At 44.2% G+C, this 25372-nt stretch overlaps 1 protein-coding gene and 1 pseudogene across 1 annotated transcript in view; one reads left to right on the top strand and one right to left on the bottom strand.

Annotated features, from left to right (window-relative positions):
- LOC147706478 (alpha-2-macroglobulin-like protein 1) overlaps positions 1 to 25372 on the top strand; it is a 384979-nt gene that overhangs the window by 131751 nt on the left and 227856 nt on the right. The window contains exons 14-15 of the mRNA XM_086929616.1: positions 10665 to 10807; positions 11977 to 12126. Coding sequence (XP_086785742.1) covers positions 10665 to 10807; positions 11977 to 12126 — 293 coding nt within the window. The remainder of the gene's footprint in view (positions 1 to 10664; positions 10808 to 11976; positions 12127 to 25372) is intronic.
- LOC147706479 (uncharacterized) lies at positions 15343 to 22485 on the bottom strand (annotated as a pseudogene).

Raw genomic sequence — 25372 nt, 5'->3', positions numbered from 1 at the left:
CAAAGCCGTGCCAAATGTAGGGGTGTGCAAAATGTTTTGTAATTTGTTTTTGCATAATTATGCAACAATACAGCAAAGTTGAGCAAAATTAGACGAAAAGCGAAAATGTCAGTTTGTGCAATATTTTAGTACCTAATACATTCTTACATCAATTTTTGCGTGAGAACTCTTTAAATAAAAGCTCTGCAAACATCAGTGACTTGCTTTATAATGTTCCTGTACCATTGCAGCAAATATTGACGGTGAATGGTGCTTAATTACACAAAGTAATTTAAATTTGTAAGAAATGTATTGTGACATTCCCAAATTTTCACAAATTACTCCACCGTAATTAACATTTTGTCTGGGGTCTAAACAGATGTCCCTGAAACTTCTATGCGTACCAAACTTGTTGAATAGACTTTGTACCAGTTGTCACATCTTATTATAACATCTTTGAGCTTGATGGCATGGCTCTTGAAATCGGACAGTATGGCCATTTAAAGGGAAACATCCTTTACAACAAAACTTTTACAACGCAATGCTATTACAACGCAGGTTTTACAACGAAAACCATTACAACGCATTGCACTGGGGGGCGCTCTAGGATAGGGAGTAGATTTAATTTACTATCCCAACACCTTCCCTAGTGTCCACGGGGACTGGAGTTGGAATAGTAAATTAAACTATTCACTATCCAGCACCCCAAAGCGCTATGCGTTGTAAAGGTTTGCGTTGTAAAACTGGCGTTGTAACAGCATGCGTGGTAAAAGCATGCGTTATAACGTCATACATCCCCATTTAAATCAGTTGCGCTCCTAATAGGAGCAAATAGTCCTTCTAAGTGTATTTTATGTTCAGGTGGAAGGCGTTCTGCTTGTAGTATCAGCACATGGCCTAAGCCCAATTTCCTGCCAAGCAACGCTCCCTTTAAATTTGTTGTTTTGTGTGTGTGGCAATGAAGGTTCTCTGTGCACTGCAGCTAAGCTTATGTGCACCGCATACATGCAGTGATTTACTATGGAAGTGCACAAGCTATGAAAATGAGTGGCAGTATGAGATATGCCTTAATTTCTCTCCAGCCCCTTTGCGCAGCTCCTATTATGTGTCTCCTGCGTCTACTTTGTTCACGGTTCTGATTCCTTCCTGTCTACACTCTGTTCCCTCCTCTACACATCTCACAGTATTCTGCTGCTTCACTCATTCTTTGAATATAAAGTGCACAGGTCCTCCAGCAGGAGTGTCCCGGCGCTAACGGTTCTCATATGGCTGCCCTACTGGAAGGCAAAGCTCTTAAAAAGCCATGTTTTCTGCAGCCTCTTGAAATGGGTTAGATCAGTAGATGCTTTCAGGGCCACCAATAGTTTGTTCCATGCTTGGGCTCCAACGAAGCCGAAGGACCTACCACCTCTAAGCACCAGGCGTGCTTTGGGGATGTAGGCCAAATCGGCGGAGGATGATCTAAGTGCTCTAGTAGGTGTGTAGTGGCTGGCTCGCTTTCTGAGGCCCATGCCATGGAAGGCTTTGAACAAAATTACCTTGGCCTTGAATTTTATCCACTCCCTCACAGGAAGCCAATGTAAGGCCTTGAGATGACCTAGGTTTCAGTCTGAGAATCACCATGGCTGCTGAATCTTGCACTACCTGAGGGCCCTGAAGAAGTAGTCCCAGATAGAGGGCATTAGCATAGTCCAATCTGGACGTGACCAGTACCTGAACCACTGTCTTCCTGGAATCCGGTTGGAGAAGCGGAAGGAATTTTTTCAACATCTGCAGTAAACCAATACAGGTTCCCACAAGGGCCAGAACCTGGGACCGCATCGAAAGCTCAATATCGATGTAGATACCCAGGTTCTTGAGTGTAGATTGGGCAGCACAGGGAGCGGAGAATTTGGCGGGCCACCATTGGCTCCAATTGTCCACACAGGGCTGGCCTAGGAGACAATCTCAGATTTATGAGGATTGCACTTGAGCTGGTTCTCCTTCAGCCATCTAAAAACCTTTGTGAGGCAGGATCTGATATTGTCTCCATTGAAGTCTGGGCCTTTGTCACATGTGAAAATCAGCTATCATCAGCGTAAGAAATTATTTTGGCGCCATATGCCTCCGGAACGGATGCTAGAGGCGACATGTAATAATTAAAAAGAGTTTGACTTAAGGAGGAGCCTTGCGGGACTCTAACTGTCTGCTTTACTTTCCATCTTTTTACACGCTTTTCACTATCCTGCTCCCCTCTCAAACACACAATCCCTTTCTCTCCTACCTGCATCCCTTTCCTCCCCTTTTACATGTCTCTTACTAAAATCCCCATCTTAAATGCTGTCCCCTCCTCTGTTCTCTCTGCTATCCTTTCTACCCTCTTTAAATGCCCCCCACTACCATGCTCCTCCATCTTACACACTGTCCCCCGGCAAATTGCATCACCTCTAGGCAATTCTGCAAATTTAGGGCATGAATGCCATTTTGCAAAACAAAAGAGACTATTCAACCTCCATTCTAATTCAGGACTTGGTCTTCTAGCTATGAGAGGGCAACTGTAATATTGTATACAAGGATTCAAAAGTAGGCAAAACATAGTCAGCAATGCCAAAGATATGTAATTCTGATTCAAGAAAGGCGTAAACATCAGTCACATGGTATTGGGAAAGACAGCATGAGCAGGGCTGCCTACCCCAATTGGTACAGCTGCTGATGTTTGGCTGTGTTGTCTGTCCCAGGAATACAAGGTGCACCCTGGGTAATGGGACAGGTGGTGTGAGCCATAGCTGCTTAGTCCACATTTTTGTTTGAAACATTTTTATTGATTCTATAGAGTAACAACATTGCAACTGGAGCCGCCTACATCCAGTGGCCGTCGGGCATTCTTTTGGATGCCTATTCAGTAGGTAGACATAAAATGAAGAACATCAAAATACAGAAATTTAAAACTGCATTGTTAAATGAAAAATAAAATGTGAAAGGTGGAGAGGAGGAAGGGGGAATTTGAAGAGGGGGTAGCGTAAGTTCCTCTCTCTTGAAGTGATGGTGTTGCTAGGAAGAGGGTGCGGCTTGCATTGCGTGTTAGAATTGATAGATGTTAAGCGTAAGACTTGTAGGTACTGGGGGCATGTCAGCTCGCAGAATTCTTCCACCTGGTATGCTATGCACGGCTGCCACATGTTGTCAAACCGTGGTAATTGCTGCGTAGGATCCGCTATGAGTTTCTCCATCTCCAGGATATCCCAGGTTATGTCCAGTCAGTCCTGATGAGAAGGGATCATGTCAGTCTCTCACCGGGCCAATAGAAGATGTTTTGCGGCCGCCAATGTGAGAGCAATAGCTTTGCCTCTGGGGGACTTCAATGGGTGAGTGAGCGGATTGGGAAGGCCTAACAGTGTGAAAGTGGGGAGCCTAGGTATGTCCGTGTCAAACATGGTGTCAACAGCGTTCAGTACCTCCGACCAGTGTGGACTCATGTTGGGGCACTGCCACAGGAGATGGGTAAGCGTACCCCTTTGTCCGCACCTATGCCAGCAAATCCCATCCGCCCTGGAGTCCCACTTAGCCCATTATTGGTACATAACACCAGCAAGAGTAGCTATTTTGAGGAGCATTTCCTTACTGGTTGTGTTGAGGGTGGATGTTACTCCCATCCTTGTCAGAGAATGAATAGTTGCATTCTTTCTACCATCTGGCCCTGGCGGGGGAATGTAAGGGGCGTACATGTTGGGTAAAAAATGCGTAGATATCTGGCAGCAGTTTCTTGTCAGACCTTCCTGTGACAAGCCACTTCTCGACAGGCAGGAGTGCTCTGCCTGGGTGTGGTTGAATCCACGATCTAGTGACCCAGTGCGTTACAGCCTATTAGAACATTGGAATGTTGGGAGGTCCATTAAAAACAATGGAGTGCTCCGGGCTTATAATGGCTGGTATAAGCCTGGAGATCCAACATTCCAATGTTTCTTTGTTCACAGCTCTGGCTGTGAACAAAGGCTTCAGGGAGCCTGAGGGGATTCCAATCCCCTCACGCTCCCATAAGGCTTTGTTTTTTTGTTAGAACATTCTGTCCTCTAGTGATAGAATGTTCTAATAGCCTTATAGCCCTTCGTAGATGGGCTATACCGCTCGTAAAGTCCCTCTCCCTTGTTAAAGGCCCTCGCCTTCGGCTCGGGCCTTTAACGCTGGAGAGGGCCTTTAATAGCCGGTATAGCCCTCTACGGCGGGCTATAAGGCTATAGTACTGCCACTTTGCCGAGTTCGGAAGTGGGTAATAATTCTATAGTGTGGCGAAATCCATGAGACCCTCAAGGTTGAACAAGTCCCCCTTCCTGTACAGTTAGCTTCCTGGCACGCTTTGTAGCCTGCACCATCTAACGCCGGGGGAATGTCTGGGTCTGCGGGGATATCGGAGTGGAGAGGTTATGTTTCCGCTCCAACCTGTCCCAAACCCCCACTGTTGTTCATGTGATTGGTGAGACGTAAACACTCGGGGGCTTGTGTGGTTTGGGCAGCCAGGGCACCTTCCAGATGTGTATCCCTGCTACGGCCTGGTCTATGAAGAACCAGTGGTTTTCAACACACACATATGCTTATTCACAACCTGACCCTGCTCAAAATTACATGTAACATTTGAAGCTGAAAACTTTCTATTTAGTGTATATTTTTCTCCCAACTAAAGAATCACTTTTCCTTGCTTCCATCCATAACGTCTTTAATGTGGCGCCAGCTATGCTCCAAAGAGAGGAACCAGTTTTCACACTGGCCCCCTCCTATAGGGCGTGTAATGGCGTGCACGCTGCCACTGACCCTCTGTGCACTGGAAGTTGCATGATCTATTCCATCTAGAGAAGGCTGAAGTTCCGTTTACTACATTAGAGTTCCTCTTGCAGCCATAATAGTGAAAAGAAAGGGCTCAGCAGCAAATGACAAAATGATGGGAGGAATGGTTAAATCCATAAACGCTGGGTCTGGTGGCTCAGTGGACTAATACATCCACTGCAGGGGCCTGTGTTTGATCTCATGGTCACAGGTTCAAATCCTGGCAGGTCCACTCAGCCTTTCATCAATCTGAGGTCGATAAAAGGAAGACCATTGAGTTGGGTAACAATAAACATCTGTTATTCAGCGCCAAGAGACGTATGGGTGAATGTGTGCTTTACAAATACACGTTATATTAGCTGCTTGCAATGGCTCTGGCCAGTATAGCAAACCACAGTTTTTCATCCACTATACCATTCTAGACAATGAAATCAGTCTTAGCCCTGCTCCACTAGGGGCACTCCAGCCCCCCAGCCCACGTCACGCCAAAAAAAAATAGAAGCAAGTCTCAATTGGTTTCTGCCTATTTAGGCCTTATAAGTGAGGTATAGTTTGAACTCTGTGGCACAGTGAGTTCAGCTCCCACATCTGGGCATACCTGTTACATTTGGACATCTACTGCAAAAAACAACAAAGTGATTGGATAAATGCTGGAATTAATCTTAGTAAGTGAGGATTCCTCTGGGCCATATTCCAGGCCATTGTGTTCTTCTTTTTTTGTTGTTTAAATTTGTCTTATTAATTTTTGATGCATCAAACATAGTACAGCACAGCAAACATGGTCTTCGACGGCAACCCCGTACATAATTGCGGTACCTCTCCCTAATAGCAAGGAGAAAACCGCTTATGCCACTAAGTGGTGTCATGTGTCCATGAGAGCAAGTAAGGGATAGCCCGTGACCCTTGTTGCACCCAAACGCTCGTAATCAAACAAACTCCCCCCTGCTCCTGTAAAGCGCTCCAATACCTTTGGGTCATGTTCGCTGTATATAAAACTGCAGAAAATATATTACAAAATGCTGTGAGCACTCCCGTTTCCAGGCACTGCTCAAAACTGGAAGTGGAGCACAACCTAAGGATGACAGAACCAAGAATCCATCCACACATTGACTGTCTCTGTGGAGAAAAACAGGCACCCTCCTCACCTGTGTTTTGGGAGTGTTTTTACTAAAGTATCCTAAATTTTGTGTTTTATGTCAAAAATAAAGCACCAATGAAATTTCTTGTGTTAATTTTTCTTGGAGACTTTTCATTTGAACTTTGTATTAAGCACACGCACTACAAAAACTTCAGTGTTCTAGACACTCTTACTTTATTTAATATTGTTTGCCATATATGACCTGGGCTCAGCAGGAGGGATTGGCCATCAATGATGCAGAGTACCAGCTTCCAGAACATTTCAGTCAGGAGGTGGTGATGGGGGGGGGGGGGGGGAGAGGGGGGCTCGACGGGTAACAAGGATTATATGGGGGGCTCAGCCGACGAAAGTTTGAAGACCTAAGCCCGAGAGCAAATCCAGACTGGGTTTGGTGTATTCAAGCCTCGTTGATGAGGTAAAGCTTGAGTACGGTGGCTCAATGAGCACAAGACCCATATCTGGGCTCACCTGTCACACTAATGGTGGCAGAGGTCAGACTGTAATTCATTTAGCACACACTAGATCAGGCGCTAAATAATTGTCTGTACCTCTAATCTCCCGGGGCAGAGATCATGGCCATCACTGGCTGACAAGAGAAAGGTTAACCACCCTGCCTGTCTTCCTCATCTTGAGTACCATGAGGATAAATTCTTAGATCATATGTGTCGATACCAAAAAAACATTCAGAGAATGAATAGGAGACCCCTTAGCTTGATTTCAGCATACGCCACGGAGGAGCATTATAATAATTCACTCTTTCACTCCATTATGGTAGTAATGAGAAATCACTCTACAGCTTCAATACTGACTCTTAAGGTTGATTCTCGTGTGGGTCAAATGGCTCTTAGATAAATCTTTGACTGGACCCCTTTATAGAAGGCTCTATTGCTTTATTGTGTTTCCTGGTTGTATCCCTTACATACTTAGGGTACAGCTGTGTATGGATGTGCTTGCTACCCTATTCTACATTATCACTATCAATTAAGCTCCTTTGATTCGGAATATTTACTAATGTTCCTAATTTTAGGTCATAGACATCTTCATTAAAGTAATAAAGGACCTATCTTCCTCCCTGTTTTTTGTTTCTTAAGTGATAAAGTGGAGCACTATCAAGACTGCAGTATATTCTCAGGGAGCTGAGCTTGAGGGGGATATATGATGTTACAACGCGGACTGTAACAACGCATACCGTTACAACGCGGATTTTACAACGCGGATACTGCAACAACGCATGTATTTACAACGCATTTTTTTACAACGCAGGTACCTTTACAACGCAGACCATTACAACGTAAGTATTGGTAAGTATATATTAATATTAATATTATAATAGTAAATTAATGTTTTAATGTAATTTTATTTAATTTAAAATCAGTTAATAAATTTAAATTAAGATTAATATTACTTTATTTTTTCCCTGTACCCCTGTACCCCAGTAACTCAAAACTGACCCACAACCACAAAAATAAATTTAAGTAATGTAATAAAATTTAATTTAAATTAATTATTGATAACTTAAAAAAATATTTACTTTATATTTACCCTGTACCCCTGTACCCCAAAAACACAAAACTGACCCTCAACCCCAAAAATAATGTAATGTAATTTTATTTAATTTATTTTCTATTAAATAATTTAATTTAAAATTAATTTTAATTTATTTTTACCCTGTACCCCAAAAACTGAAAACTGACCCTGAACCCTAAAAATACCCCTTTCCCCAAAAACTAAAAACTGACCCTGAACCCTAAAAATACCCCTTTACCCAAAAACTTAAAACTGACCCTGAACCCTAAAAATACCCCTTTCCCCAAAAACTAAAAACTGACCCTGAACCCTAAAAATACCCCTTTACCCAAAAACTGAAAACTGACCCTGAACCCTAAAAATACCCCTTTACCCAAAAACTGAAAACTGACTCTGAACCCTAAAAATACCCCTTTACCCAAAAACTGAAAACTGACCCTGAACCCTAAAAATACCCCTTTACCCAAAAACTGAAAACTGACCCTGAACCCTAAAAATTCCCCTTTACCCAAAAACTGAAAACTGACCCTGAACCCTAAAAATACCCCTTTACCCAAAAACTGAAAACTGACCCTGAACCCTAAAAATACCCCTTTACCCAAAAACTGAAAACTGACCCTGAACCCTAAAAATACCCCTTTACCCAAAAACTGAAAACTGACCCTGAACCCTAAAAATACCCCTTTACCCAAAAACTGAAAACTGACCCTGAACCCTAAAAATACCCCTTTACCCAAAAACTGAAAACTGACCCTGAACCCTAAAAATACCCCTTTACCCAAAAACTGAAAACTGACCCTGAACCCTAAAAATACCCCTTTACCCACAAACTGAAAACTGACCCTAAACCCTAAAAATACCCCTTTACCCAAAAACTGAAAACTGACCCTGAACCCTAAAAATACCCCTTTACCCAAAAACTGAAAACTGACCCTGAACCCTAAAAATACCCCTTTACCCCTAACATATAACATTTAAAATATAACTATATACTTACCAATACTTACGTTGTAATGGTATGCGTTGTAAAGGTACCTGCGTTGTAAAAAAATGCGTTGTAAAAACATGAGTTGTAACAGTATCTGCGTTGTAATGGATGCGTTGTAACAGTAGTGCGTTGTAAAAAATGCGTTGAAACAGGTGCATACCGCTTGAGGGATATGGAAACTGCTAAATTCTTAGAGGGACATTGTTTTTTTTTTACTTTGTGAGTGATGCTGCCTATCAGGCTGCATTTTTCCCTCTTACTGCATGTTTGTTATGGCTTCCTAAACAGCAGGATCTGTTTATTGTTGCAGTATAATTTGATTTAAAGCCTTTTATTTGGGAGACTGAAGCACTTAAAAGTTTAGCGACTGTGGCCCTTGATAAGCTGTCATTGGTGTTTGTCTGTGTTGTTTCACGAATATGAACTATTGTGAAAAAGCAAAAGGCAAGAGGTGTTTGACAAAACAGGAAAAGTTTGTTTGATTAAACGCTTCGGCTGGGCGAGTTACAGAAGCGGGGTCTGCGGACTGCCTCAATGTACAATCAATCTGAGAGGTATTTTATACAGTTCATTGGGTATCATAAAATGGTTCTGACAATCCTTTTTAGGTAAGGAGTGTGAAACTCTGTCTTTGGAGTCATAAATGAGGCTTTGGATAAGGAATCCAAGTGGGCCTCGATCTGGCGTGGACTCAATGCAGCCAGTGGGTAACGTGTCCAGACGTCCATCATGGGGGGGGGGGATTGGGGTGCTTGATCACTGCATGTACTGTGTGTGCTGTGTTCTGATTGGCAATGTGTTACAAGCTTTATGCTGCATCTGACTTTATGGTGTTTTGGTAACGCGCGCACCCTTTCCCTCCTAGCAATGTGTACTTTATTGGACCCAACCTCCCTGGACCAATGTGTTGTCCCTTCACTTATCAGTGGTATTGATCTGAGTTTCCTGTTCGCACGTTTGTCTTCCAGCTACGTGTCACCCCAGCCGTGACCTGTCAATCAGTAACCACAGGCCAAGGTCTCAGAGCCTGCATGACCATGTATTTTTGAGTCAGGGTTGATGGACAGTTCATGATGGGTGAATTCGATAATAGAGATGCAATTTTGTTCTTATACATGAATGTGTTGTTATTTACAATGAGAATGACTTTTTCAAGATTAAAATTGTTAAAAAATGCTAGATGTTTCACCTTTATTTGTTCTATGAATTATGCTTTGATAAATGTTCCTGGATTTGGACTTGCATCTGTGAATTATTCGAACCTTTAGGACTTCTTTGAAGATTCCTACCATGCAGATCCATGATCAAAAGAAACTTTTTCTAATACATAGGATTAGGAAATGAGAGAGTTCTATGTAGGACTGGAGTTAGGGATTATATGTCATTTCGAATTTAGAAATTAGGTTATGAATTTGGGATAGGTTGTTATTATGGGATATGGGTAGCTATATGAATGAAGCCTTGAATTTGAGACATGGCTAAGTTCAGTCAACTTCTTCAAGACATAGACTGAGAAGGTTCCTTTTAACCCCTTCCATGCTCATGACGGAACGGTTCCGTCATGAGCGTCGGTTGGCCTGTGCTTATGACGGAACCGTTCCGTCATGGTTCCATAGGCCCAATGGAACGTTCAGCACCGCAGCAAAATTCGCGCAGCACAGAAGGGGTTAAAGAGAGATTTGGTACAATTTAAGTGCAAACATGCCTATTCTTCTCACTCTGTCAAGTCCTCCATCGCTTGGTGCAAGATAGGAATGTGCACAAGGGGCAGGGTTGATGTTAGGGTTACTGATGAATTGAATGGTGACAGGAAGACTGGATATTGTTAAAGATAGGGTTACAGATCACAGAAACAAGGAAATGTTGTCAGACATGTTGGGTTTTGAGTAAGACTGATATGGGTGAGGAATGGTTTCTTTTGGCGATAGTATATGGGCTAGAGATCTGATTTGGTTTAGATTTGTTTGGAGAGAAAGTGAAGGTTCAAAAGAGAGCTTCAGGTAGCGTTGTTAGCTGTAGTTGGAACTGAGCTATGATAAGTGGTTAGAGAGAGCCTGTCAAACCTAGAAGAGTTGGGTACAAAGTTGACCTGGGTTTATAGATCAAGTTAGGGGTGTTTATGTTGAAGAGAGATAGTAGAATGATCCCAAGATTAACATTTGAAAAAGTTATGTTTGTAGCGAAGTTATGTCACATTTCAAACTGACCATCAAACTTTCTTTCAATCTGTGTCAGTGCAAGGATCCTTCACCATTGCTGTGACCATCAACCCCCTCTATACCCCGATAGCCCGGCTGTTGGTATTTGCACTGTTTCCCAATGGAGGGATCACAGCTGACACTGTTGCGCTAAATATATTCTTGTGCTTCAAGAACAAGGTCAGTGTTAGATGGAACGGCCACTGTTTCTTTCTGTTTTCCTTCATTTGCTTATTTCTTTGTTATGCATGGGTCTCATCAAGAGCTGTTATCATTTATATGTATTGCATTTTCTAAACCTGATAACTCACTGCTATGACGTGGCAACAGTTGATAACAAAACCTGTTACCCACTATGATATAAAGGCCTTCAAGGCTAGGATGACTGGGCTTTCTGAGAGCCTGTTAGCGCAGCTCTGCTTGTCTGCTTTTACTGAAAGCAGAAAGCACAGATAAAGGAGGAGACAAGAAAAGGAGAGAATTTGGTTAAGGATGGCAGGTAAGGTATTTTTTTATTTATTTGGGTTAGGGTGGAAAGGCCATGTTATGTAAGGTTCCCCAATTACTCTTATACACCTGCGCAGTAGTTGACGGCAGGGACATAAAGTTATAGCTGGCTAAAAAGTGAATTACAGAGATGCTTTTGACCTCAGGGTTCTCAGTGACATCATAGACAGCTTTTTTTGCTCTTGTTGTCTGTTTGATGTCACTCAAACCCCTTGGTGAAAAACATCCACATTATTCACTGTTACCTATCTCTAACACTATATTTTCTTTATTTTCCTATTGTTATTCTTCCTAGTTAATTCTATCTTTATTCTTTTGTCTCTTTTTTCCTTTCATGTTTGATTGTATTTTCTTGTTGATTTCCTACCATTTATTTGTTCTTCTCCAGTGTAACATTTGTGAAATTATATGTTTCTAGCCCCTATTACTCCACTGTACCATTTGTTTCATTTTATCTGCTTAGCTTATTGTAATTGTTTTCTTTCCTCTGTTTCTTTTGCCTTCCTGTACAAAGTGTTTAATTCAGATTTATTGTTTATTTTCTGTATTTTGACCATTCATTTCTTCTAGACCCCTCTATGATCATTTGTCTTTTTTACTTATTTCTACTACAGTTCAAAAATGTATGCTCTTTTTGTATTTCTGTATCCTGTTGCCTGGTGATTCTTTCTGTTTCAACATTCTTCCCCTCTTTCCCAACTCTTTTCATCCTAATCTCTTTGCCTTTTCAACTTTGTGAGATTACTCTTTATCCTTCAGTTTTTCAATTTTCTCCTTGTGGTCTCTATCCTTCTTTACTTCCTCCTCCTATTCTGTTGTATTGACTCTGAGTGCCTTGACAGGTGGAGTTGGCCTTTTCTGCACCTGAGGACTTGCCTGGATCAGATGTGACTGTCCAACTTAAGGCAGCCCCCAATTCCATCTGTGCACTTCGTGCCGTTGACCAGAGTGTCCTGCTAATGAGGCCGGAGACAGAACTTTCCAGCAAGATGGTGAGTGATATTAAATGTGCCCTCAACCAAAATCCCATTCTGGCCTGAGTGCAGGGTTATCTCAAACAAGCTTCTGTCCTTAGCCCTGCTACTTGGAAGGATGCCTCAACATCATTCCTGAGTATCTCAAGCCTCTCAAAATCAAGGTATAGGAATGACCCATCCTCTAATGGCACTTTACTGTACTCCCAACTTCGACTACTAGCATGAATGACGGCAATGTTGATATTTTGAACTAGTTCCGAGGAATATTCTACCTAGTGCTTGTAATAGTGGCTTAGAAGGAAATTGGCTTCCTTACCCCTTTCTGATGAAAAGAGTTAGGTCTCATGCTTCTCAAGCTCACCTAGCTTGGATGTTGGGCAACCACATCCCTGTTTATATGTTTTCAGCCTGACATCGCTTTTCAGCTCTCACAGTTCTTTAAGGCGTGCAAGACTGGAAGACCATGTACTACCTGTGTTTCTTCTTGTTCTAAATCCTAATACCAGAAGAAGGATATCTGTTAGATTGAGCATGATTTGTGACTGAAGGAATTGGTGAAAAGAGTAACTCGCCGACAAATCAGACAAAAACATGTTCCTAACTTTGAAGAAACGTTAAGAAAATCTAAAGGACGTCCTTAGAAGACAAGTAAATGTAAAATCCTAAAAGGAAACAGAGGCCCAGATTTACTTATAATTCATGCGGCAGTGCACTATACAAATATTCTCTAATGTCCAAAGTAAGCCATCCAAGTCATGTCTTTAAACTATTTATTTTAAAAGTAGTGGTTAAACTTCAATTGCACATACAGAAGTAGCAGGAATTTCTGAAATCTAAACCTTTAGTAATGGAATCTCACGTCTCTTTGCAAAAGATTCAAAAATCTCCCAAAAGCATAATTCTGTTTTTACCTTAATTAACCACTAAGTAATAGCTAAAGCACCAAGTTACCATTGTAACCACCCCGGAGTGGGATTGATCAGCACTAAGGTCCTTTGTATCGCTTTGTTCGCCCTAAATTGTCAGGGTATGCTCAGACGTGAGTCCCATGCTCACTTGGCCAATGGATTGAAGATAGCCTGGCTGATGAGGATTATGAATCCGAAACCGGTCCCAGGATGCTTGTTTCCGGTCCAGGGAAGACATGGCTTGGCAGTTCGGGCTGGACTGTTCCCATGAGGCACAGGGTCAGACTGATTTGCATATGGCCATGTCTGAACTGGGGTGGCTGAGTGAGCTAAAGAATGGTGATGGATTAAACCCAGATCAGTTGACTGGGGGTGAGTGTTTGATTTGCTCAAACGCTCCGTCCATCATCCCCTTTTGTATCGCTTTGTTCGCCCTAAGTTGGCAGGGTATGCTCAGGCGTGAGTCCCTTGCTCACTTGGCCACTGGATTGAAGATAGCCTGGCTGATGAGGATTATGAATCCGAAACCGGTCCCAGGATGCTTGATTCCGGTCCAGGGAAGACATGGCTTGGCAGTTCGGGCTGGACTGTTCCCATGAGGCACAGGGTCAGACTGATTTGCATATGGCCATGTCTGAACTGGGGTGGCTGAGTGAGCTAAAGAATGGTGATGAATTAAACCCAGATCAGTTGACTGGGGGTGAGTGTTTGATTTGCTCAAACGTTCCATCCATCATCCCCTTTTGTATCGCTGATTTAGAGTTGAGCAGACAGGGCACTCCATAGTAAACGAGGTGGGGTACTCTTCCTGCTAAATCCTCGGTCCGGCTGGCTCATTTAAGGATGTATGTGCCTCAACCTTCCTCCTACTCCCTGACAAAGTAGTGGCCATCAGAGAAAGTGCATTACTGTAAACTCTATTTAAGGTGGACTGTTTAATGTATTTTTATTCCTGTCCAGAAAAAACCTAGAGATAAGAGTGTGCAGTCATTGGTTTTGAATTTATTTAGGAATAAACTGCTGCTGTTTGGAGTTTGTTTCTGAAAATCAAAAAAGTGTTAAAAGTTTGGTGAACTGCCATCAAAAATGAAAGCGGCTGTGCACCAAATATTTTGTACATTGAAAGTAGCTGCTATGATGGCAGTTCCTTTGAATGTACAGAGATGGCTGCTGGGCCAGTGGTCATGTTTAAATTTGGTGGATAGTAGTTGTAGGAAAGTAGGATCTGCTTCTTATGGTTACCCCCACTTTTTGCTTGATGTTTTACTGTGTTTGACTGATCTGACTGGGATCCTCCTAATCAAGACCCCAGTCTATCTGCTTTCTCCCTAATTTGGTTATGTTATGTGCTAGGTACACCTCAGATTGAATACTGGGGTACCCTTGTCAGGCCCTAGTATATGGTACCCATGTACCCATGGCATAGATACCCCAAGAGGCCTCCCAGGGACTGAAGCATGTATTGTGCCATCCCTGGGAGAGCATTAAAAATGGAACTACAGGCCTGCCTTTGCAGCCTGTGTAAGTTGGTGCTTCCACCACTTACGAAAGATATTGGTTTGTTATATCTAAAGGTCACCGTACTTAAAACCTATAAGTCAACCCTATAGCAGGCCTTGACAAACTGAAGGCAGAGTGCTTGGTTCTAAGTGAGAAGGTGCCCCTGCATGAGCAGGACACCCCTGCAGCCTACAGAGTCCATTCTCCCGGGTGAAGCAGCCATACATATAGATTGAGCTGCATTTTACAACCGTGTAGAATGTCTATCTCGAGAACGGCTGCACCTAACCCCATCGTATTTGTGTCAAACATCTTGGAATCATACTTCCACACCGGTACCAGTGTGCGAGGTATGATTCCTCCCCTCAGAAGCAACCTTCATGGGGCCCCGGTATTCCCGGTACCAGCCTTCCAGTCCTGGGCAGCACTAAATGGGTGTGGCCGACCAGAGACACATTTTTGCCCTCCTGCTGCTGAGCCAAGCTCTAGCAGGGGAAGGCTGGACAATAGGCATCCTGTCACATGGAGGTGTGACCACCTCCCAGACAGGATGTAGTGTATTAGGGCTGGGTGGGTTCCCTTGCCAGCGCCTGAAAGTCTGCATGGGGGCACATTTGGTGTACCCATGCATAGTCCAGTTCAAACCAGTCCTAGGAGCCAGTGGCTCCCGTTCTGGCGTGAAACTGGACAAAGGACATGGGAGTAACCTCCCCAATGTCCAAACTCTCCTCTTGGAAGGTCCCCTGAATCTTGCCAACCCTTCTCCGTGGGTATATAAGGGCTTACCTAACTGTAGGACCTTAGATTCGACGTAGACAAGATTCTAAACCGTAAAACACTGAACTTCGACTCTCTTGACACTCTGGACTTCGTTTGGGCCCGACTTTATCTCCTTCTCAGTCTGAAGCCTCGTATGTGCCCATGCACTGTACAGGATCAGTGCAGGACCTGAGGAGCAACAAGGACAACCAACAACATCTCACATGGAGGGAAGGAGTCACTCCCCTGCATCCGCAGGCACCTCAACGCAGCTGTCCGGTCTGCCTACCCTAAGGACTCTGAAGGCTCGAGCAACACAGGTGGTGGATTACTATGTCCTGGGAGGCCCAGGCTGCCCTCTCACCAAGTTTGAGGTCAGAATCCCTTTTGGGGGCTGCATTACCTGAGCCCCTGTGCACCGCGTACATTTGCAAGTGCATATGCTTGTTGGCATTTTCCGAGCAAGTGTATTGGGCTCCAAGTAGCCCCAACCTCTGGCACCAGTTCCTACCAAGAACTCTGGCCTCCTCACACCTAGTGCTCCTTGGGCTGCTGTTTGGTGAAATCGCTCGAGGTCCTCTCGCGACTCCTGTGCCTCCGGGTCTATTTGAGGGTCAACTTTGCTTTCCTTGGGCTCCACTGGTTGCTCCAGGCTTACCCTGAGTCCCCTGTGCTTGGTGAGTCTCCTGGACCTTGCTGGTCCGAAACGTAAACATCCTTGACCTTCTGTGTGAGTTGCTGCTGCCCACGTTTGTTGTTGCGCCCGCAGGACACTGACCCCTCAGCACTCAACATCCTTTGTGAGTCAGCTCGTATCTCGCTCCTGGTCATCCTCGGCATCTCCTGGTCTCCGCAGCTGCAGAGTCAAGAACTCCAGCAACGCACCTGAAGCACCCGACATCGGTGGGCATTCGTCTATCGGGCCTCAGGTCACTCCTGAGTGACCCAGACTCTGTCCCCTCTGCTTTCAGGTTTTTCTCGACAAGATTCCTAGGGACACTTTTCTTCCTTCCTCCAGCAGCTCTTTCTTGAATTTCCCCATTGAGATCGACAGCGGTTTCCGACGCCACTTCAGACCTACGCACCTGGCTTCCCTGGGATCGGTAACTCCAGTACTTTGGTACACATGGGTGGGGTGACTCTCCAACCTTCTAGTATCCACAGGGTTTCCTCGAGGTCCACTGGGAAGGGTCTTTGAAATTTAAAACGTTAACTGCGACTTGCACATAGACTTGTACAGAGCACGCAGTGGTGTTCCCACACTGCACCCATCCTCCGTGGGGTCCCTACTTACTCACCATGGGTCGTTCCTTGGGGTCCCAACAATTCTATGTCCTCTTGACACTGTCTTGAACCGAGTCGTGGTTCTTATACCACTTGTTTAGTATATGGTTTGATACCCCCCCACCCCCCCCGGCTCATTGTGTATTTGTGCTATTACTGTCATTTCTGTGCTTAAGTATTGTGTGCTTTGTGACTATCTCCAGATTGGAGACAGTGTTATATTAATAAATACATATTTTTATAACTACTGTGTGGTTCTCTCTTTATTTAACCAATGCAATAAGATTGCATCCTAGTAAAACAAGCTGCTTAACATTCCTTCAAGACTAAGCCTGAAGACTGCTCTCCACAGTTACCACTTGGATAGCTTCCTAAGGTTATCTTTGACCTCTTAAATCACATTGAGGGTTGTTTTGACTGCTGCACGGTGCCCACTTTAATTAGTGGACAGCATATACCAGGCCAACTTCTCACAATAGTCCTTTCAGGATGGCAGAGGTAATGTCCGCCACCAGCCTGACAGACAGAGTAAACCGACCAAACCGTAAATTAGGGCCTAGGTCAACTGCCTACATTAGTTTTGTTAATTAAGAATCTCTTAACTTCAGATAGAGGGTTAAATCATTTTACATGGGTCAGAAAATCAGGTAGCTACAACGAGAATGATGGGGGAGGGGGCATGGACACAAATATGTTTTAGAAAATTAAAAACTGGAAGTTTGGATGTTAATTCATTACTTGTTTCCATTATCACCTGTAATCGATTTTCTGAGTGTAAATCTAATAATACTTGCAACAAATGGTCAGGGATATTCAAGTTCTTTAGTTTTAGTCAAATTTTGGATGATCCACTCGTTCAAAAGCACAACTAATATCCAGATATCGTTTTATATGTACTCACATAGTTTTTCACACAGGAGCTGTAGAGATAAAATATTAATTGTTGAACAATGAGCTCAAAATCCAACTTGATCAGCTAGTAACTGTTTGTTTTCAATAACCCATGTATCCAGATTGTGTAGTATGACTTTAGCAAACCCTTTCGCACTTGTATCCATCAATGGATAGGGGGATAATTCCATGGATTATGCGTATCCCCGTTTCAATATACATTTATAATGTGACTTTCTTTTAATGAATCTGGAATTTGGTTAAACATGATACATAAGGTAAAATGTAGATTTTCCTAGTTATATGACGGAAAGTCTTAATTTTATTAAAGACACGGAGGCGAGTATTATGCTTTCTAATCTTGCATTTATTGCAATAGCAGCCAAATAAGTGAATAACTACAGTTCCCAGAGGGCCAGGCGACAACTGGGCCATGGGAACGAGAAAAAACGATAGTACATCAACCAATCAGCACTTAGTAAACATATAAGAGGCCAAACTGACTGCGCAGCTTCCTCTTTTCGCTGACGAGCAGATCAGATAAAATTGAACAAAGGAAAAATAGTCATAACAATAGAAACAGCCAAAATCCATGAGCAGACATCTTGAATTAAGGAGAGAAAAGGCCAAAGTCCAACTTGAGCATCCGGAGGAACTGGGAGAGCTGAAGAAATCCACAAGGGTGAAGCACGACGACGATGAAGTGAAGACTTCTTAGGACGAAGCAGGCGGCAAGGCCGGATTCGCTGTAGGGAGGGAGAACACAAGTTAGTAGTGTAGAGGCGGGATAATACTCGCCTCTGTGTCTTTAATAAAATTAAGACTTTCCGTCATAATAACTAGGAAAATCTACATTTTATGACAAGACCGGAGGCTCCTATTATGCTTGTTCAAAGCATATTAACAACATCAGAAGCAAAAGAATGAATAGGTTTACAATAGAACATGCGAAAAATACTGTCATTGGACCAATCAGCTGATCTCAGAATGTCCTCCAGACGGGAGCCGGACCAAAAGGCCTTAGAGGCCATGGCTCCCCTGGCCGAATGCGCTCCGAAGACGGAGACGTCAATACCGGCAAGAGACATGACCCAACTGACCCACCTGGCGAGGGTAGGGGAAGAGACTGGAAGGTGGGGTTTACGGAATTAAATCAGAAGTTGGGAACAAGAGGACGCTCTGAGATTAGCGGTCCGTTGTTCATACACTTTCAAACATTGTCCCACACAAAGTTGTGGTTGATCAGGAAAGTAAGGGTAAAACACAGAATCCAAGTTAGTTTTTGTTCTTCTTCGAATCTGGAACAGAACACCTGTGGGGGAAAATTGGCGAGAAGAAACATCTAAGGCTCTAACATCAGAAATTCTTTTGATAGAAATCAAACAAAGAAGCATTGTCAATTTGGCAGATAACATTTTGAGAGATAAGGCAGAGTTAGCAGGCCAATTCATGAACAATTTAAGAACCACTAAAACATCCCATAAAAAGTTATACTTAGCCAACGGAGGTTTAGCACATCGAACACCTTTGAGGAGGCGACAGATCAAAGGATGAGATCCAACTGGTTTGCCATTGATCTGAGAATGGTTGAGGGAAATCGCAGAGCGATAAAGATTGACGGTACGATAGGCTTTACCTGAGCTGGCCTCAGAGGCTAGAAAATTGATGATAAAATTCAGAGGGGCTGAAAGGGGATCAATAGACCTTTCCAAACACCAGCTTGCCCATAGAGACCCGGCCGATTTGTATGCCTTAGACGTCCCAGGGGCCCAGGCCTGGTTGATGAAGAGAGAAGCCTCTTGCGAAATGAGGATGTCAGGAGGGGGAGGCCGGAAACTTTCCAGGCAGACAGGGTCAAGTTGTCCAGAATGAGGCTGTGACGAAGGCCCTGGGGATTGAGGAGAAGGTCGTCGAAAGAAGGGAGAAGGATCTATTGCCATCTCCAGCAGAGAGGGAAACCAAATCTGAGCTTGCCAGAAAGGAGCGATCAGTACCAGCGAGGTGGACTGGCGACGAACTTGAGACAAAACTCTGTTGATCATAAGGAAAGGGGGAAAAGCATAGTTGAGGTGAAGAGACCAGTCCTGAAGGAATGCATCCGTAGCTAGGGCCAGAGGATCCGGCCGCCAACTGAAGAAGTGGGGCAATTGACAATTGAGGCGGGAAGCAAAGAGATCTATGGAGAAAGGACCCCAAATGAGAGAAAGAGAACGGAAAACGAAGGGACAAAGCTTCCAGTCGCTGGAATCGTGAAGAAACCTGGAGTGCCAGTCCACCACGGAATTGAGATTTCCGGGAAGATATTCGACTGTCAAGGAATGATGATGAGAGAGACAAAATTCCCAAAGGCTTTTCGCTAGATCCGCCAGAGGCTTGGACCTGGTCCCGCCAAGATGGTTGATATAGCGAACCGCAGAAACATTGTCCATGCGGAGAAGGATGGAACATTTGATTCTGTCTTTGGAAAGGCTTTGAATCGCAAAGGAACCTGCAAGCATCTCTAAACAATTGATGTGCAACTTGGACTCCTCTGATGACCATGTACCTCCAGTCGAGATTGGTCCAGATCGGGCGCCCCAACCCGTCAGGCTTGCATCGGATTCTAATACAAGATCTGGGACAGTGGCGAAGATTGTATGCCCGTTCCACGCATCTAAATGGTCTATCCACCACTGAAGCTCTGTGCGGGACTCTTGGTCTAGGGCGATAATATCTGCGTAGGCAAGACCTTGACGAAGATGTCTGATTTTTAGGCGCTGAAGAGCGCGGTAGTGAAGAGGACCTGGGAAAATGGCCTGAATGGAGGAAGCTAGAAGGCCGACGATTCTGGCCAGAGACCTGAGGGACAGCAGAGACGATTGAAGGACGGAAGCAATCTCCGCCTTGATTCTGGAGACCTTGGAGAGAGGCAGGAGGAGGGAAGCGATCACTGAGTCCACTAGGAAACCAAGAAACTCCATGTTCTGAGACGGAATCAAGGAAGACTTCTCTGAGTTGACAAGGAAGCCCAGGTCCAGGAGGAGAGATTGAGTTGTGTGAAGATCTGACAAGAGAGAAAGTCTGTCTGAATTCATGATCAGAATATCGTCTAGGTAGATGATAAGTCTGATTCCGAGAGCGCGGAGGAAGGCAACCACTGGCTTCAACAGCTTTGTGAAGCACCATGGTGCGGAAGACAGACCAAAGGGGAGAGAGGTAAAACAATAGGTCACTCCGGACCACTGAAACTGGAGAAACTTCCAATGGGACTGATGGATAGGAACTGTGAGATAAGCATCCTGAAGGTCTAAGCGGACCATCCAATCCCTTGGGCGAAGAGTATCTCGTAAATGGAGAATAGTTTCCATTTTGAAGTGACGATAAATCACAAACTGGTTGAACCATTTGAGGTTGATAACAGTACGCAGTTTTTTGTTTTTCTTTTGAACAAGAAAAATGGAGCTTAGAAAGCCGGAGGAGTCGAAGGGAAAAATCCGAATGGCCTGTTTTCGGAGTAGAGAAAGAATCTCGGTAGAGATGAGATCGGCCATATGGGAGGAGAAAACCAGAGGGGGAGGAAGGGAGGGTTGGAGAGGAGCAGAATAAAACTCTATGAGGTAGCCTTGAACAGTATTGAGAACCCAAGGGTCTGAACGTATGGTGCGCCATTTGGACAGAAACAATTTTAGACGGCCTCCTACAGGAGGGGAAGAAGAAAGGCTTACCTTGTTGGGCGGAGTTGGAGTTGCGATAAGTCTTTTGACCTCTGCCTCTGAAACCACGGCCTCGTTGAGGGTAGAACTGTGGCTTGTAGTCTTGGGTGGAGGAATTAAAGGAGCCTCTGGAGCCTTGGTTGTAGGGACGGCCGGAAGAGCGACCCCTGCCTCGTCCGGCCCGTCCAAAAACACGAGGGGCAAAATCCTTCTTAATAGATTGCTGAGCCTTGTCAAGAGAGGCGAAGGTGGATACGAACCTGCTAAGGTCACGGACCAAGTTGTCGCCAAAAAGGAGACCATTAGCTTTGGGACCAGGATCCATGGGGGCGAGATTGGCAAGTTTGGGATCCAGCTTGATCAAAAGTCCCTTACGACGTTCATGAGTAATGGCAGAATTTGCATTGCCTAAGAGACAGAAAGCCCGTTGGGCCCACATGGAGATGTCTTCTGCAGAAAGATCTGAACCTTCAAGGCGAGCGGATTCCGCCATGTCCAAGATACGGGCCAGAGGTCCCACCACATCCAAAACCTTGTCCTGAGAGGAGGACCACGCCTTGTCTACCCCTTTGCGGGCGTCCTTGCCAAACTTTGAGAAGAAGGTGAGTAGGGGTTGGTCGATAGAAGGAACTTGCGTGATTTTTTCGGGCAAAGAAGGCTTGGAAAACTCAGATTTTAGTCTCGACCGCACAGCGGTCTCTAGGGGAAGGCGTAAACGGGCAGAAATATACTCGCTCACATGGTGTGAGGGGAAGCCATTCAGTGGAATTGGGATGTCGGATGGAGGAGGGGTCGAACATGGGGAGACCCTCGGAGTCATAAACAGGCTCAAATGAAAAGGCATCAGACTTAGAAAGTTTGGATGGGGAAGTGGGGTCAGCAATATCAAATACGTCAAAGAGGTCGTCTGTATCAGCCATATCGTCATCTGTGTCCAAGACGGTGGATATAACTAATTTCTTGATTGGTGACTCTGCGTGCTTAGTCTTTTGCTTTTTCTTGCCCTCTGAACCAACAAACCCCTCCTTAACAGGAGGCCTGGGAGGCACAACGTCCTCAGTCACACGCGAGAAAGACTCGCCCATCAATAAAGACGACTTTTTTGAAGAATGCACAGAAGCAGAGTTGTTCACCTTACGTTTTCTGCTATCCCCCGCAGAATGGGCCAGTGCCTTGGACAGAAGGCTGAGCATGGAATTATCCATGGACTTGGACATACGTTTCATGGACAGTTCAACAGCATTTTCCACAGAATTATTGATAAAAGCACTTAAGTTCTGCTTAAATGACCCACTGTCCTCCTTAGAGGGGACTTCCCCTGAAGAACTGTCGTGTTCCATGTTAATGCAGGCAGGAGAAGAAAAACGAGGTAGGAAAGGGTTAAAGAAATTCAGGGAAGCACTGTGGGCGTGTGCTGGGCGGGCTCGAGACGAGCGTAGCCTGACAGGAAAAAAGCAACCGGGCAGAAGCAGGAGCTCCGAGGCTTCAGGAGGGAGAGCAACCACAAAGGTAAACAGACGCACGGGAGGCGCGAGGAGACAGAGCCGAACGAAACCACCGGCAGCGCGAGGGGAGGGGGGGGGGGGGAACTGCTGGCAGACCGAGAACGGTCAACAAAGAAGCGCGAATAGCGCTAAGGCAAGCGCGCGCCGCAGCTCGAGGGAAAATAAACGCTGAAAGCGATAAAACCAATAAACAAATAAATATAAGCACAATATAAACAATTATGAAAACAACTGTGAGCAAAGATAAGTGAGCACTTATCTGACTGTGAGCAGCAAGAAAAGAGGAAGCTGCGCAGTCAGTTTGGCCTTTTATATGTTTACTAAGTGCTGATTGGTTGCTGTACTATCGTTTTTTCTCGTTCCCATGGCCCAGTTGTCGCCTGGCCCTCTGGGAACTGTAGTTATTCACTTATTTGGCTGCTATTGCAATAAATGCAAGATTAGAAAGCATATTAGGAGCCTCCGGTCTTGTCATAAAATTAGGTTGAAATAGCCTGGCTATCTATGATCTACAGTTTGGGTTCAGGTCTAGTAGATCAACTGTCTATGAGTATCAAAACATATATATGGTCCTGAACAATTTCACAGTGGCTCGTAAAGGTTCCTTCCATCTTGTATTCATGCATAGCACCCGGCCCTTTGATTGGTTAAACCGAGACAAACTATAGAGGATCATTTTAGACATGGAGGTTGACTGGGATATAGTTTACTTTTTGTGGGCCCTCCATGCCCATACTGTAGTGTCTGTTAGATACAACAGTGACTCAAACTGTACACGCAGCTTTGAAACTAACAGGGGGGGTCAGACAGTAGTGCATTCTTGCCCCTTTTCTATTCACTTTGTATATTTATAAGTTTGAACAGGTCTTAGTGAATGCTTGCGCAGATTGCCTGCAGTTAGGAGGCCGGTCCATGCCAGTCTTGCTTAAGGAAGACAGCGCTGTGTTAATGGCAAGAACTGCTACGGGTCTTCAAGACCTCCTTCAACACCTTTGCAGGTTTTATGGACAACTAGACCTATGCATTAACATTGGTAAATCCCATGTGATGGGAGTAGGCCCTACCTCCACAAAACAAAAGCTTTTAAGGTGGAGACACAGGTCTTATCTCGGGTCAATGCCTTCTCATATTGAATTCTTGTGAATTTCACAGGAGTGTTACCCACATACCAATGCCGTACTGGGTAGGTAAGGTGCAATAAAGAAACAATGTCCTGAGAGGTAAAGATCTGTAGACAGTTAAAGCATGCATGCATTACTAGCAAAGAAAGAAGGAGAAAATTCGTTGGTATGCAAAAAGATAATTAATCATCTTTATATGTTACATTAATTTCATGGTCAGATTTTATACAGTTAAGAGACAGCACTGCAAAAATTCAATTGGGGACAACCATATAAAACTTGGTGCAAAAAAGTGTACAAAGTGCAGGTGGCGACGCAAGTCCGCCACCAGCCTGACAGACAGAGTAAACCGACCAAACCGTAAATTAGGGCCTAGGTCAACTGCCTACATTAGTTTTTTTATATAAGAATCTCTTAACCCAAGAAATCGATGTCCAGGATCCCTTTCGTCTCTAAATTCAGCCCCCACAGCAACAAAATCAGTAAAATCATCAGAACAAATTGGCCCTTATTGCGCTCACATAAGCAATTCAAAGAAGACCCTCTATTTTCCTACCAATGTGGCAACAATTTGGCTAATCATCTGGTACATGCTATTACTTGGCCACAAACCAACTGTGAGAAAAATACCATCACAGCAGCCTGGGGACTTGATCCAATTGAGGGATGGAGCTCTTCACTAACCCTAGGGGGTTCATTAAGGCTGACCGAAATTGGGTAAGTGAAAAGTTTCTGCAGCAGAAGCTATTGGATAGGGCGTATGTGGCTCTACAAAAGCCGTCGGGCGAGGATATGCTCTGTTGAAAACCACCCAATTTACAGATTCCTACCTCACCATTGTAACCTCTACCTGTGGTCGGTACCTGCCCAGGGGTTTAGGCTACACTTGTTACCACAGCTGCCAGCATCCCCACGGGGCTGGCAGGACGTTCACTCGTTAGCACCCTGCGGCTGCACCCAAGTGTCTCCGCAGGACATGATACACATTGTTATGTCCTGTAGATATTTTAAAGTACCCAGGAAAGTTTATGTTGTGTCCCTTTTTAAAGGCCTATCCGTTCAAACAAGTTTGACATGCTCTTTTATTTTTACAATTGCTTGCTGGTGATATTATTTTTAATGTTGCTAGTTATTTAAAGGCTGTCTTGTGACTTAGGAATTCAATAGGCAACTGAATGCATTTAGGTAAACTAGGCTGGGTCAGAGACTTCCTGTTTGCAGGTCTGTTTGAATTTGTTTTGTAGGTGTGCATGTATTTATTGTATTATTGCACTTATTGTGATTCTTTTATGCTAACCAAATAAAGCATATTTGATAAACAAATACTATAAAATTAAAACGATAAACAAATATTAATATAAATATAATTAAATAAAGTAAGGAAATGTATTTGAGTCTGGGAGTAATACATACACTGTTGCCACTCCAGTTTATGCAACAGTAGAGAAATTGTAGAACTTTCGAAGGGTTAAATATATTATTTCCACTCCAAACAGTGAAACAGTATGGAAAGTGGTAGACTTCAGAGGGGAGATCCCACTCCAGTCTGCGCAACAGTAGGGAAAGTGTTGGCATTCGCAGGGGTTAAACTTCCTATTCAC

Source organism: Lissotriton vulgaris, chromosome 7, assembly GCF_964263255.1.
Source record: "Lissotriton vulgaris chromosome 7, aLisVul1.2, whole genome shotgun sequence".
Classification (NCBI taxonomy): domain Eukaryota; kingdom Metazoa; phylum Chordata; class Amphibia; order Caudata; family Salamandridae; genus Lissotriton; species Lissotriton vulgaris.
Note: the sequence above shows the minus strand (reverse complement) of the source record. Positions and strands in the feature narration are given on the sequence as shown.